Genomic DNA, 16,413 nt, shown 5'->3' with positions numbered 1-16,413 from the left:
TATATGAGTATAAATGATTTCGCACATTATACGCAAAATTTCACGAAATTGATTTGTTTGGTAAAAAAAGCAAAGCTGGATTGAATTACAGTGTTTAATAAGTGTGTCAAAATAAACGAAATGCATGAAATAGCTCTTCTCTTTGATGTAAATTTCAAAGCGATATTACGATAAGTATTACTTAAACAAAAGTAAAAACAATAAACAGAGACTTTTTGAATATGATGAAGATGATGATGATAATGATTATGATGATGATGACGATGATAACGACGACGATGATGATGATGAGGATGATGATGATGATTACTGGAGCAGGATTAATGTCGCACCATTTGTAAAGAACATTCGGAGGCGTCCAAGCCTGAGTGAAAACTTTATTGAAGTCACTGGTCTTCGGCATTTGAACTATTTGTCCTTTTGTAAGTACATGTACATTAAATGCTTGCTTATTTACCCAGTTTGGTGTTCTTAATTGTCATTGATGATTTTGATGTGGACTACCTCCCTCCTTTACAGCTCTCCTGGTCACGTCTCGAATACAAATTATTAATGTAAGGTGGCGCGTACTAACACGCAAACCTTCGAAATTGAGACCTGATTTCGTTTTCGGATTAAACGAATCTACAGATTATTACAGTACATAAAAACATTACTGTAATCGATTTTACAGTGGATATGACATTTTAATAATAGTGATAATAATAGTGGTCTCTTATATGCGCTGAAGTCCATCAAGAATGATGCTCATGGCGCTCTTACATAACCAGCATGACCAGTACATAATACAGCCATACAATAATCAAATACAATAACTTGTCAGAAGAAATGAAATACAAATCTTTGATAATATTCCACCTGTTTATAGACTAACTCATTAATTGGATCATCACTACCATTTCCCCATTATACTGAGTTCTCCGTTGACGTAACCCACGTGAGTCATTCATCCATGCCTCTCTCTCCCTCTCTCGCACGTGGATGCTTAGTGATATATCAAAATGACCATGAATTTTTGTCACCGGAAACATTCTGTAAGATGATTCTAATGTTCACAGTGTCGATGTACTATTTCTGCACAACCTTGCTCTGTGATGTTGGATAAGAACGGTCCTCAGCTAGACGCTATCACGTTGCCATAGTGACAAGAGTCAATTTGGATGATTGGTCGTGCAATTTGCATCGATGAATTTGTCCCTCACAATCAGGACTACATAACGCAATACGCTATAGGAGATGCGGTGCTGCGTTGTATGAGGCTGTAATACCATGATAGATACTATGCTAGTTTGGACAACGATACATCCCAAAAAGGATATCCCTACCAGTGAAATGGACTTGAATATTGAACGGAAATGTCAACGGTGTTTGTGTAAAAACCTATTGCTACCATCAAGTCTAAAGGGCCACTCGTACACGTCACTGCATTTCGGCTTGTTTAGTGTGTACTCTCGGTAAATCGTCGAACCTCACCTGTATTATCAGTGATATGCAAGTGATATGTTGTGGAAATAGCGACATACTGTACTGTTGGAAACCCATACACTCTGACGCATTATGGTTCAATTACTGAAACCAGACAATGCCGAAGTATGTATTACACTCGTAAATAGAGAAACCGGCTCTCCTGATTCAACAGCCTGCATCACTTTCGTGCCAACGTGTTCGATTTCAGATGAAATGCCTATATGCTTAGCAAGAGACACTCCCCAAGACACGGATATTTTCCAATTTCCTGCCACAGATAGTGTGTGTTGTTGTTGTGGTTTAGATTGTTTTGCTGTCGTTGGAGTCATAATTTACCGATATTGCTCAGCAAACATGAACAAAACCGAGGTAGAATTTGACAGGTAACGAAGCCCTCACTTTCTGCGCGAATCGATGCGCAGATCAATCGACTAACTGCCAGTTTCTCTTCCCCATGTTAGTGCAATCTGGTGATGATGTTTATGGCAACAGCTACCACCACAGCCAAACTTCATTCTACTTCTCTCCAGCTTCGTCACAACTCCTGCCACCACCATCGCTACCACAGCTACCACCACTACTTGCAGCAACAACACACGGTCGCACCATCACATCTTCATAACCTCTTACTTATCCCTAGCCATCGTTACCATTATCAACACGGCATCGCTCCTCCTTTCCAATCATGCAGTCAACTGCTCATCACACGCACCATCGAAAAAGCCACAACCATTGTAACGTCCCTCAAGAAGAACAACTTCCTTTTCACGACAGCTGACACCACAACACCCGCCACCAACTCTTCTACTTCTACCAGTACAAGTACCAGCAACACCCCCAACAGTTTAATCACTGCCATCCTGAGTACATTAACGCGACCAGTTTCCTTGCATCCACTGCGGAATAACCATTCTTTCATCATTCATCGCACCATTACAACCACCATTACCACCACTGAAACAATAATCATCAATCCCTTATATAATAACCACTGCTTTGACCAGGGAGGTGAATCCCTGCTTTGACTAATTGCACTCTCTCTTTCTCCTTTTCGAACGGTTGATAGGTGATTAACTGTGCCTTTGTTGCCATTGGTTGCTATGTCGTTGCGTCGTTACCAATAATTTTCAATTTTATCTCTGCTATACAACAGTGTTTTTCGCGGCTTTCAAGAAAGGAAATTACCCCAGAAACAACGACATGGCTATCAAAATCAAGAGCTAAGTAATTAAGTAGGAATTACATGCCATACATGTTATTTTAGTATCTGAACTATAAATAAAACTATTTGTTTTTTCCGTCACTTCTACTTTTCGTTTGTCTGTCTCCCCCTTTGAATTCAAGTTAAGTCCAGTATTTCTTTGTTTTCCCTTTCATATATATATATATATATATATATATATATGTGTGTGTGTGTGTGTGTGTGTGTGTGTGTGTGTGTTATGAACGAAATGTCACGCATGTAGTGTCATGACAATATCTGTTATTTTGTGTGTGTGTGTTTTAGAGCTCTTTTTAGATAATGAGAAACTTCTTATGAAATACAAAAGAACATATAATTCAAAGAAGAAATCAAAGTTTATTTGATGGAAATGTGTTTTGAAATGGCTAAGATATCCAAAACAAAGCAATCCTCATGAAAGGTGGGACCCACCTTTTATTACGATTACTTTGTTTTACTTTGTTTTTGCCGTAGAAATAGTAATGAACTTTCAAATAAGATATATAGTTCACGAAAGATGCAATGTCTTATGTGTTTCATATCCGAGAAGACCAACTTATTTCATTCCAGTCCTCAAATATGACTACTCAAAAAAAAAAAAAAAAAATCCTCTCTAAAAACTCTCACTTTTTTCTGTTTCAGAATTTTCCGTCGACCTGTATATAATCTATTTCGTTTCATTTGATTTGGATTTTGTAATCTCTTTTTAAATACAAGAATATAACATAAATAAATTGTACAAAGTTATTGAGTAATATTTGAACACATGAAATGTATAAAAACAGGTGAACAATTGACAAATACGGGCAGGTGACTTTTACGCATTAAAAAAATCACGTACTTGCTTTTGAAAACACAAATTAAGCATATCTAATTGTAAAAGAAATGCAGGAGACCATTATCATAAGAATAATATAAGATTCATTCATTCATTCATTCATTTATTTTTTATTTCCAACAAAAACATATAAATATATTACAAAAATTGAATACAGTACATAAATTTCATTATACAAAGTAAAGGATAAATTTACAGAAAACTTGTAGGTATAGGAAAATGTTGGAAATGGGGAGGAATGCTAAAAAGCTGAGCTTGTAGGGTGCATTCCCCCCACACGTAATACAAGAAATTATGATCGATTGACTGATATACATTGAAAATGGATGAAACAAAGAAACTAAGACAAAAAAAAACTATAACCTAACTTATCCGAAACAAAAACCCTAAACAAATCCCTACACCAAGTCGCTGTCATGCCGGAAGAGAGAGGAGAGAAACTAAGACAGAGAGGGAGAGAAATAGAGAGAGAGAGAGAGAGAGAGTGCGTGTGTGTGTGTGTGTGTGTGTGTGTGTGTGTGTGTGTGAGTGTGTGTGTGTATGAGAGAGAGAGAGAGAGAGAGAGAGAGGGAAAGAAAGCAGCTTATTGCGTGGAGTGAAGATAAAAGACAAAAAAAAAATAGAAGGACACGAGAGGTAGTGGATGGATGGAGCCGCTTAGCTGTGATTTCAACAGAATATAAGGTTGGATTTTACACTTCTTTGCAACCAATAAAGAATCAACACAATTTTTCAATTTCATAGAATTAGCATACAATTAATTTTCATAATGCTATTTAGATAAATTCTTATAACTGTTCAAAATATTTTTCTTCAGATTACTCTTAAAAGAACTTAAACTTGGGGATGTCCTTAAACTGTTAGAAAGGTTGTTCCAATATTTAGGTCCAGCAAATAGATTGTGTAAACATAGTTCTAGTTAAAGGCAGATGGAATTCATTTGAGTGACGAGTCGGATATTTATGGAACGAGCGGTTTCTCGCAAACATGCTTGTGAAAACAGACGGCAACAAATTATTAGAAAGTTTATACATAAATTGGCCAAGACAATAATAATAAATATCAGTTATCTTTAAATTTTTGTTTTCAGAAAATAAAACATCGGTGTGGGCTCTCCAAGATACATGACAAATTATTCGAAGAGCTTTTTTTCTGGAGACGGGACAGTCTGTCGAGATATGTTGGATGTGTGTTCCCCCAAGCTATGACGCCATAATTCAGATAAGGTAAAATCAAAGCTGAATATAACATTAAAAGGGTGGGAATGGGAAAATAATATTTAACTCTATTAATAACATCAATATTTTGAGATATTGTGTGACAAATACTATCAATATGTGACTTCCGTGAAAGTTTATTGTCTATAACCAAACCTAAAAACTTCATTGATGCAACTTCATCTATAACTATATCATCTATTTGATGCTTTGATAAGATGCTTAATGTTAATGTGTATTTTGAAGAAGGAACTCACTCTCATCTTTTACATCTAATGAGTTTTTATGGCTTATTTTTTACCCGTTTTTTTCTTTTTGTGCATATGGTTGTTGTTGTTGCTGCTGCTACTGTTATTGTCATTGTTTTTAAGACTTATCTTGGTATATTCGCTACGAAAACGTGATATGGGGCTGGTCCACGTTATTCATAGGTGTGAGCACAGAACGGTCTCATTATAATGTTTTGAACGCAGCTGGCGCCATAGCAAATAGGAAACTGGTTTAACTCAGAGTTCCTCAACACACGCCTAGGATACTGAGTACCCTGCGTATAGAAGTTGAGCTTACACGGAGTATGAACATGGCCGTGGTATGACCAAAGAGTTACAGACTTCTGTCTACTGGTTTACATATAGGCTATACCCTTTGATTTCGCATCAGTGGATCTTACTATAAAAGACTAACAATCTGGCTCATGAGGGCCAGGATACAAGGATATTAATGTTCAGGTATCCAAATCTTGGTCATTTCTACCAAAGTTTGTTTATTTTTCTAAGGTACTTCATTTCGATCGATATGGGAACGCTAAACCCATGATACAACCCACGTTTGAGGACGTTCTTGCATGCTTCATAACGACCGCCGTAATGGTTTTAAAGGAAATTAGAAGATTACATTAGGATATTACCACATGAACAAGTTCCCATAGCGACACGTGTATCTTGTCATAAAGGAATGTAATCTATCAACACATCATAAAACTTGCTAGAGTAATCTTCAAACAGAAGAACAGAGCTTAGGGAAAATATGGGGGGGGGGGGATATAATATGAAGCATATTAACTACCCTTGTCATTCTAAGTAAACTATCTTTAACATGCCTTCTGAGGTTCGCCACGGATTCATTCACATTAATTAGAATAGTTAGAATAAGACCACAAACAAACAAACACGCTCAGCAATACACATTAATCTTACAAGAGCAAACGTTTAAACAGGAAGCTACAAAAAGGTGATTATGGCAATTTGGACAAGGCCTATTAAAATTCAATCATTGCCTTGTCTTGAGATGTTCTGAGTTGCCTAAAATCTATTGCCCTTCCAACAAATCTACGACTATAAAGCATTCTAATGCAGAATAACATAATTAATTCAAATGTTGTGGACTTTAATCTTCCATCAAACAGCTATTGGTTGCATTTGCGCGTCTGTTGATTAGATTAACCATTGTCATGATTGTATGGTATACATTCCATGACTAGCAATTTCATTCATCCATTGGTTAAGACCAACGCGGACAAATGAAGAATGATGAATGGAGTGTTACTGTAAAGGTTGACCTGATTTCCTAAATTTCATATTTTGCGGTGTCCTGTTGTTGGCACTAAAAACAAAACAGAACTATGTGAGATATTAATTCGCAGATTTTATATCCGGGATGTGGTATTTTAAAGACAACAATCAGGGATAAAAACATGGGCATGTTAAAGATAGTTTACCAAGAATGAGCGTGTTTGTTAGAAATTACGCTTTTGTTAGCTCCCTGCTCCTGAACACTGTATCTCATCGCTTTTCTGCTCTTCTCCTCTCTTCTCTCTTCTTTCTACTCTTCCTATTCGGGTCCCTTATTCTCGGTTTTTCGTCTATATCTTCCACCTTGTGTTGTCCTTTTTTGGTCAAATAACATTTGAAATACTTTAAAGATTTACGTTATTAAAATGTTCTACACGTGTGTGTGTTCCGTTCCTTTAGTATTAAAAAAAAAATGTTACAAGGCATTTAATGTTCAGAGACCGTTTTCCAAGTCAAGCGATTTACTTAATATTGATAACCGTCTCCCCCACCTGTACGGAGCTGTAATGAAATTTATGTATCATTTCATATGATTAGGCCTAGATACTTGTAATGTGAAATCTTGTTTGTATTTTCATGACTTGTGAATGAATGATATTGTTGTACTTATTTTCTGTAATGTGCAAGTGGAGAAATAAAACTTACTGAAACTGAAACTGAAAACGTAGGTTTATCATGGTTCGATACTAAGCCTATATGGTTTCGAATATGTTTTTAATGTGCATAGCTCGTTAAATTAATTGCATTTGTCTAAAAATCTTTTTTGTCATTAAAGGAGATATCAATCAAGTACTGGGCCGTGTTTTATGAAGAGTTGAAATTGATTACATAGTTAATTTCAACTGTAAGTCTATGGCAGCCTGTGTGGTAAGGAAATTTAAATTCGATTTTATCTTTTGATAAAACGGGGCCCAGTACTATTAGTAACAGAAGATTTATTTTGGATTCGGAGCGGGGGGGGGGGGGGGGAGGGGGCGCCTTACAAAACTAAAGGGAGGGGTGCACGCCCTCATTTTTTTCTTTTTATTTCCAGGTGCACCCCTCCTGAATCCGCTACTGTTACTTTTCGTTTGACGCGTTCACATTTTGCACAGTATCAAGGAAGCTGAAAGTAAACGTTGAAATAAATTATATATATATATATATATATATATATATATATATATATATACATATATAAATGAATAACAGCAATAAATAGTTTCTGCTCGGAGTCCTAAGAAAGTATAGATTCACAACAGTAGGTCAATATAAACTCCGTTGGAGACGTAAATTTGACGAATTTTCGCCCATAGGGCTTTGTCAAAGCCCTATGACTTTTGACTTGACAAAGCCCTATGGGCGAAAATTCGTCAAATTTACGTCTCCAACGGAGTTTATATTGACCTACTGTTGTGAATATATATATATATGTATATATATATATATATATATATATATATATATATACATGTATACATATAATGTATATATATATATATATATATATATATATATATATATATATATATATATATAATTACACTTGCATGCACACTCTCTTCTTTCTCTTTCAATTCAATCAATAGTTTATTTATTTCCATAAAGAATACATTACACAAACGGTACATGTGTCAATGTACCTCTTTCATGTAGGCCCTATACATAAATACATAATGATACATAAAAGCACATGATTATTAACATCTTTAAAATGATGTATAATGAATACATGTATGCATGTATACTGACTTTGATGGTGTATATACTTTGTTAAACTAGGCATAGCTGATCAACACAAGAGGCAAAGAGTTCAGTGAAAAGCATTTCTTTTTCGATACTGCAAATTGGACGAATGTTTTCTCATAACTATACGGGAAGAAAAGTAAAATGGCATCATTGTACGCATGCAGGGGACATTAATATCTTGAAGAATTTATGCAGAGCCTATACAGAGGATATCATTGCGTGTGTGTGTGTGTGTGTGTGTGTGTGTTTGCGTAGTGTGTGTGTTTGTGTTTGTTTTTGTTTTTTTCTCAATATCTGTGTCACAAATGACAGGAACGAAAGTTTGTCTAAGAAATAGGACGCCATCTCATCTTGGACTTCTGTAAGAAACGGAAATGGTTGGGGTGGGTGGTATCCTGCAATGGCCGGAACTAACACAAACTCATTCTAAATAGTAACAATTGGTATCCCCACGTGGACACACCAAAGGTAGCAGGTAGCAGAGTCTGACAGACATAATTGCAATCATGACATGTCAACAACACATTTCGCTAAAGGAAGTCATTAATGACGTATATAGTATCACTCATCACAAACCTGCTAACGAGGAGAACTGTGACGTCACAGGTGCTCTACCAGTCACTCTTTCATCTTGCATTCAAGTTGATATCAAGGCCCCAAGAAACACAGTTCAGCTGGAAGGCACGGTAATGATGATGATGATGAAGATGATGCTGACGATGAAAACGGCGACCACGACGACGATGACTTTGATACCCCTATACTACTTCTATATCTTGCAGTATAGTAGTATGGTATAGTAGTGACACCATGATATATGATAACAGATTGATAAAACAGATTGATGACATCGCTATATACAACATCAAGGCTTTATAAAAAAAATCAAGTTAAAACTAAAAGTAAAAATTTGAAACATTACTCTCTCTCTCTCTCTCTTTACAAGGGAATGTAGAAACATATCTAAGATGTGAATATACTAGTAGACAATTGGTACATTCAGCAGTTCATTGCTAAAGGCACGCAATTAAAAAGGAATTCCATTAAAAGGAACTCTCGGATCTGCATGCATGTATTCAAGAGGTGATCGCATATTTGGTGATGATCTGAACGTGATTCAGCGGCGGGTTTTTGACAGAGAGCTGTATAGAAAAGACACAGCGGTATACATATAACTTGAGGAATTCAGTGAGGTCAAAGTCTAGAATTAGGCCAAAATATTTCGATTATATCATTACTGATTATGACCGCAAGATATTGGATTAGGTTTTGATATGATTGTTAAGAGGGCAAACGGTGCATTACCTATCATAGCAAGCTTTGAATGCCATCGTTTTGTTTTTGATTTTGATTTTGATTTGTTTTGCTTTTCAAATCTCACAGACTGTGTTATCCATTGATTGGAAAACGGGTATTCCGTGAGTGATTTGATGATTGAGAACGAAAGAAGATAACACTAATGACGTCATAACAGCAATCACTTCATGTTTTGTCAATTTTTTTCTTGTTTTTAGGATGTGACAAATATATGTTCCACTGAATTTACAGGCAATGAATGAGTGTTTTACCGGAGGAGGGTATAGTCCTACAACACAAACGGCAATCATGAACACAATAATTCATTGAAAATTTTCAACTTTAGAATGATCAACACTTACATTTGGCACAAACCAATAAAATGCAAATCATTGTAATTATTATGATTATTTTTTTTGTAGAGTGGTATAAATCTGCAAATTAGAATATGAAGATCCGTCCATCTCCTCTGCTGATTGTTATTAATTTGGATTACAAAGTCCTCTTATAATGAAATATTTTCAAGGGACATTTTCCTTAGATACATGCTTGTCATGAAGAACGCTCTTTAATCATTAAGAATTTCCCAAAACTATGATTGTAATAAGTTTAAGAAGCCAGAACTCTTATATCGATCTGTGGCATGAATAGATATTATTTTCTCTAAGACAGTTAATTAGCATGTGTTGTTGGGTATGATCAACCCGTTGCCATTTTCTCTTTTGCTGTAGGCAGATGGTTGTTCAGCAAGGCACTTTAGCCCCTATATTATGAAGTTTTACATTGTGAGGTCGGTATAGTAAATGGATTTGTACTCTGAAATCCCCGGAGGCAAATCAAACGGATAAGTTCTTAGTCCGTTAAACTTGTCACTGGGTACTAGATAACACGTTCAGATATGTGTTGCGCTTTCACTTTAATTGCATATTACTTTGTAAACCAATATCTACAACACATTTCATGGAGCTAAATCAGAACCTTCCACTTTTGTCATAATGCATTCTACATCAGTAGAAATCTCATATGGTTAAGGTTGCGCATGATGACCCTAAAGATTTGCACTTTCATGAAAACTTTTCTCTCACCTCCTTGTTAAAATAAAGGATAAATAGCTTTGTGTGTTTCTATAGCAATGAATTTGATAAGATTAAAAAGCTTTTAACAAAATCCGTAACTCCACTGCAGTCTCCAACTACGATTGACGCCATGTATAAGCACCCCTTTGTATGTACGTAAAAACTTTACTATCTAATATCACACTCTAGCCTAAAGACTACACCAGCAATACGATGTCCTCACCTTTCTTTTTAATCATGGACGTAGACAAGAGTAGAGTACTACTATTCTGTTTTCTGTTTTTGAGTTTCAAGTTTCGAGTAGGACTGATGTAGACGATTATACATCTGTATTACTTAAAGAGGTTGGCTCAAGATAGAACTTGAAAGTAGTGGTGGAATAGTAGACCTTTACCCCTGAAGTACAGCGATTTATCTTATTGTTCGTCGGCATTTCTTACTGTTGAATCACACACCCGTCCATGTAAACCCACTTACGACGATAAAACGAAGGTACAAAAACCAAGAACGCATTTCTGAGAATATTTCAGCTTTGAGGAGGCATGGTGATAAGTCCCGCCCCCTCATGCATATTCATAAACGACCTCTTTGAAGAAAGGGGATCGTACCGATGATTATGACGTCAGCCAAACAACACATGGGGGATTCTCTCTCGCTCGTGCGATCGATTTATATCATTCGGCGCCCGTGAGGTTGCATTACAGCATCAGTGACTGCCAACTCAGCGTGGCTATTGCTCTGCAGTGCATACAAATCAACTCTCTGCTGGACAGATGGATCCTAACACGGGAATATTTGTAAAAGTCGAAAGACTTTCGAATATGGCAGTACTTATTTTCACAATCGTCTCGATATCATTTGTATTAACGGTACCTGCACAGCATTCAGAAAGCGGTAAGATTTTTAGAATATTTCTAAATATTACATCTCGTCATTCTGTATCTGACCGAATCCGACCAGCTGATCCGGTGCGAGCGCTTGACGTCGGCACCGCCTAAGCCTTCGGGGGCTGTCCCCAATCTCATACTGGGTCAAGTACAGTGAACGCACAGTTCTTTATCATCCCAAATATTTACGAGGGGTCGTTTATCCTTGATAAGAGATATTATCATCTTATATCCATGCCGACACATGGCAGGGCTGTTGCTTCTGGCTGTTTATGTCCATCAAATTTCAGCATTGCATATCAGTGCATTTAAAGGGATACGTACCCCAAGGGCCAAGCATACACACGCATGCATAGAATGTGCAGAATGTTAGTTTAAAATAATAATAACGTCACCTTTGAAGTGCTTGGAAAATCGGACAATCTGCTTAGAAATTATGAGTTTTTGCAATTTTGGTTTAATGCATGTGCCTTATGGATGAGAAGTCTACTGCAATGATATACTGTGATGTCGCAACACTATTCAAAACAATATAAAAGCATATAGTATAAATAAGAATTCTGTTGAACTCGTGTAGGCCTACATTCCTGTGACTTATTACTTAGACTTGTTATTATGTAAGATATCGATTAGGATAATCTCCCTGCATTCTGAAGGAGGTAAGCCAAGGGCTCTTTCATGATATCAGGAAAGTGAAATTATTTTTATTTACCTGCATGTATATTGACATATTAAACTACTAACATTTGGTGTGTGTGTCTAAATTTCTATGCATGTTTGTGTGTCTATGTGTGTGCTTATAGCCAAATAGTGAAAGAGGATGGTTTGACACCACCCAATGTATGTTTGCATCAATCAACTCTAAACACACAGTGATTCATGAATTTCAGTGTCTCAATGTTTTATCTTGTCTCCATCCATTCATACGTAGGCCTGTGTATGTATATTTTCATGCATACATATATAAATTATATACATAAGGCTTATTGATAGATGGATAGAGAGGTATGTGACACAATCGCCATGAAAGTGCCCAATTCATTGCGGTGAGATCTGGGCTAGAAGTCGTCAATATTTGTTGAAGACTGCAAAAAGGCTGTAATTAAGATTGTTTCGTGGATGTGTAGGACCTCCCTCCAGAAGGAGAAATTAAGAAATGAAGACACGCAAAGGCTCATTCTCTTGATATGTGGAACTATTGTAATATTACAAAATAATGAACGAAAATCCCAATAAAGTGCTAACCTGTCATGTGGCATAAAGAATAGCATTACCAACTGTAGCTACATATTTGTCACATGGCAATATGTTGTTGGAGTAGCAGTCACCGGAGAATATCAGAATTTTGTGTTAAGGGCACTTTGAAATCATTACAAGTTCTATTCAATGTTAGGAAATTGCCATCTGGTGTGCAGAAAATGGTTGGAGGATTAAAGAGGGAGAGAGAGATGGATGTATTTTAAAGCCATGTCTTTTACCTACCAGCACTAGAAAGGCAAGCATATAACAAGGTAAATCATGTGACTTTCTGTTTTTTTTTTTTTGTGTGTGTTTGTGTGATTGATATACATGCATAGATACTACATTAATTACAATTCAATTATGATTTCTTATATCATGGTCATCCCCATTATTATCTTCATCAATAATTTTCATATTTCTACTCATAATCATGACAATTTATGAGGATGGATAAGGATGACAAATGAGTTGCAGATTGAGGTATGAAGTACTCTTCGTACCACATAATGACTGAAGATATTCATGGAAAGATGGATGATATCTTTTTGGGACTGAAAATTATTGTGTGTCAGAGGCACAGGGGGATACAGGGAGAGAGGAATCATATAACTTCAACTGAAAGCATATATCAGATTTTATTAGTTACAGAGAGGCACATTGAGAAAAAGGAGATTGTAGCCCGAGGTTTAGCAGTGTGTGATGATAAAGGAGTGGATTTGTCATGCTGTAGTCTGCCCTAAAGCTAGAGTTCAGGAATGCGAACAGCATGAGCCAGAAACCCACTTTTCCTCTCTCACATAGACAGCGTTTACCCATGGCAAGTAAGAAGAATTCAGTGTTATTGAAGAATCACACTAAATTCAAACCTTGCATTGGTTTGGTGGACATGTGATTATCCCATGCTCAAAATAACAATGATCACATTACTCCAATACAAAGGATCCTTCATTTTTGGCAGATATCTACTTTTGTCTTAGTTATGTCACATTCAAAGCTTTTGTAATTAAAGATCACAGGGTAGAAAACACTAACGCAGAAAATTATGTTAGTACCTAAAGTTGCATTATATCTACAATCTAGAGTGCAGTAATAATTTGATAGTTCACTTTCCTATACCTTAGCTTGCAACCAATTAGCACTCAGTACAGCAGAAAGGGAAATGTGGATGGAGGAAAATCTGATTAAAAAACACAAAAATTGTAAAAGAGAAGATAAGGGGGGGGGGGTATGGAAGGAAATGACACAAAAAATAAGAAACAAATGAAAAAGGCTAATAAACAGGAATAGGAAAAGGAGATTGCAATGATAGAGAAGAAGAGGAGAAGCAGGAATATTAGAAAAAGAAGGGAGTGCCCAGAAAAAAAAAAAGATTTTTACAGAGAGAGAAAAAAAAATGGAGGGATAGATTGAATGCATGTAATATCAGTTCTGCAAAGAAATTCTTACTCTCAGAGATATGATACTAGGTGTTTCAAAAAACATTTCCCACTTTTGATCATTAATAGCTCAAAAAATATTCATCCGATAAAACTGTCATTGATATAGATAATAGCTGAATAGTGTACAATTTGGTTGGAGGTAATTTTAATGTGAAAGCATAAATTAGTTTCATATAATCTAAGATTGATTTTGAAGTAAGGTTTCAGATTTTGGTCAAATTTTAACCCTCTGTACAAAAATGAACTTTGCACAGGAACCAATGATGTGTATGTGAGTGTGTGCTGACAATGGCCCTGAACAATAGACATGCCTGAACCACCTGTTGACTAGGCGTCAGTCTCGTGCTCCCAGGCACATGAATGCTTAATCAATAATTCATGTGGATTGCCCTGGGCACTGCTAGTCTGGATTCATGCACGGTAAAGGGTAAACTGCATGCACATGGAAAAAGGAAGCACACGTTTCCATGTGCTTGCAAACACCACATTCCGTTCCAGCTGGCAATCATTTTCAATTTTTGCTTCACATATCACTAAATTTGGGATATAAATAAGCATAAATGATCTAAAGTTCCTCATTTTAATACAACTGTCTACTAATTAAATAGTCTGACAAATTTTTCGCTTTTTGATAAAAAGAAATCATTTTTGGTAAAGAGTTCAGCAGCATTTATCATTGGGGCGATATGTTTCACAGTAGATTTATTTAAGGCTCCATTTACACAAGTGTATACTCTAATTGATTTTCTTTACTTCCTGTCACCATGTTTACGATAGAACAGAAGGTATTCATTGTAATTTCGTTTTTCAGAAGTAGGGAGAGCACTGTCGAGACCCAACGACAGTATCGGCAGGCGTTTAACTTTACACAGATACTGCCAGAGGCTGAATAAAGACTAGTTGTGATAGTGGAATTTCTCATGAATAAATAATGAAGCATTCAAACCCTAACCATTGTTTAGGACCATTGTCAGGGTGTTAACCACACACTCCCATACACACCCATTGACCCCTGTGCAAAGTGAAATTTTGTACAGAGGGTTGAAAATAGAGCAAAATCTGGAACCTAACTGTGAAATTAATCATGGATTTCATGAAACTGATTTATGTTTTCATATTTAAACCACCTCTAACCAAATTGTACACTATTCAGCTATTACTCATATCAATGACAGTGTTATCTGATATATAGTTTATGAATTATTAAGAATCAAAAGTGGGAAATGTTTTTTGAAACACCTAGTATGTCGAGAAATAAGACTAATATGAATATATTGGAAGCCAGGCTGAACAATGCTGTCCATAGTTCAGGCTGACCTCCAGACCCCAATACACTTTTATGACATACCCTTTTATCACTCTCAAATGGGGCTGTTCACATTCATACCTGTTTTCCTGGGGGAATCATGTTTCTCAGGACCTCTCTCAAACCAAATACCTTTTTCTGTGTTTACTGTGGATTTATTCAGCTTTGCACATGAAGATCTTTGACATTTTGTGAGGCATAATTATTTTCATTCCAAGAGACTGTGTACCATATTGTATTTATTGGTCATCATGTGATCATATTTAGGCCTAGATATATACTTCTGGTGGAATTTTAAGAGGAATACTGCCAAAGTGTGTAAAGTTTGTTGTGTAAGTTCAAATACGTTTGTGAAAGAGTGGGAATAATGTCTGCATTTCTTTCAATTTCTCATATTTGGGGAGACAGCTTTTGAAATAAGTTGTATTTTGTAATAAGCTTTATCTAGCTTGGTTTTTGACATAGTTAATGAGCAGCTTTGCCTGTCATGTCAGAAATTTTGTTTCAGTGCAATTTTGCCATGTCAGTGTGAATGGCTGTGGAGTTATGAATAGATAACAGCATAGGCTAGCAGGCATGGACTCAAGATAAATAGCACAGTGACTTACTGATTTCAGTCAAGTGATAACTTACTCTGTCAAGAAACGAGCTGTAATTCTTTCCTCAGTGTAATAACATGTAGCCAGTATAGGGCCTAGTACTTAACATCAAAGCAGATATGGATGCAGCGAAAAATGTGAAGTGTAGGGAAACTCTCGATTTCTCACTCCAACCAAAACCGAATTATACAGTGTATATAATGTACTCCAATTTACTTGACCCTTGAAATTGAGGACAATTTGTGCCGATGTGAACGAAGCAGTAGGCCTATCCCTGCTGTGCAGGTTTGCTTTCATAGGTGAAACTCTGCAATAATAAATGAAGCCTGGGCAAGAAATGTGTACGAAGATTAAAGGCTTTAGCTTTTAACCTGTGACAGGGACCTCCATTGTCCACTGGTGATGGGCATGTTATGATAGATGGGAACAGGACATTAAACTGCACCTCAGTAATTTGATTTATGAATGTTGAAAATGGCTTTTGACTATTTGATTTTGAGGGAAATTCTGTTTTTCCTTTGCAGA

At 36.3% G+C, this 16,413-nt stretch overlaps 1 protein-coding gene across 1 annotated transcript in view; it reads left to right on the top strand.

Moving 5' to 3' along the window:
• The first annotated feature begins 11,134 nt into the window (after positions 1-11,134).
• Positions 11,135-16,413, top strand: part of LOC139744710 (uncharacterized) — a 51,421-nt gene continuing 46,142 nt past the window's right edge. Inside the window, exon 1 of the mRNA XM_071655133.1 lies at positions 11,135-11,309. Coding sequence (XP_071511234.1) covers positions 11,189-11,309 — 121 coding nt within the window. The 5' untranslated portion in view covers positions 11,135-11,188. The remainder of the gene's footprint in view (positions 11,310-16,413) is intronic.

The sequence above is a fragment of the Diadema antillarum genome, unplaced genomic scaffold, assembly GCF_040938485.1.
Source record: "Diadema antillarum isolate AM-2024a unplaced genomic scaffold, OU_Dant_1.0 seq00001204_RagTag, whole genome shotgun sequence".
Taxonomy (NCBI): domain Eukaryota; kingdom Metazoa; phylum Echinodermata; class Echinoidea; order Diadematoida; family Diadematidae; genus Diadema; species Diadema antillarum.
This window is presented reverse-complemented; position numbering and strand designations above follow the sequence as displayed.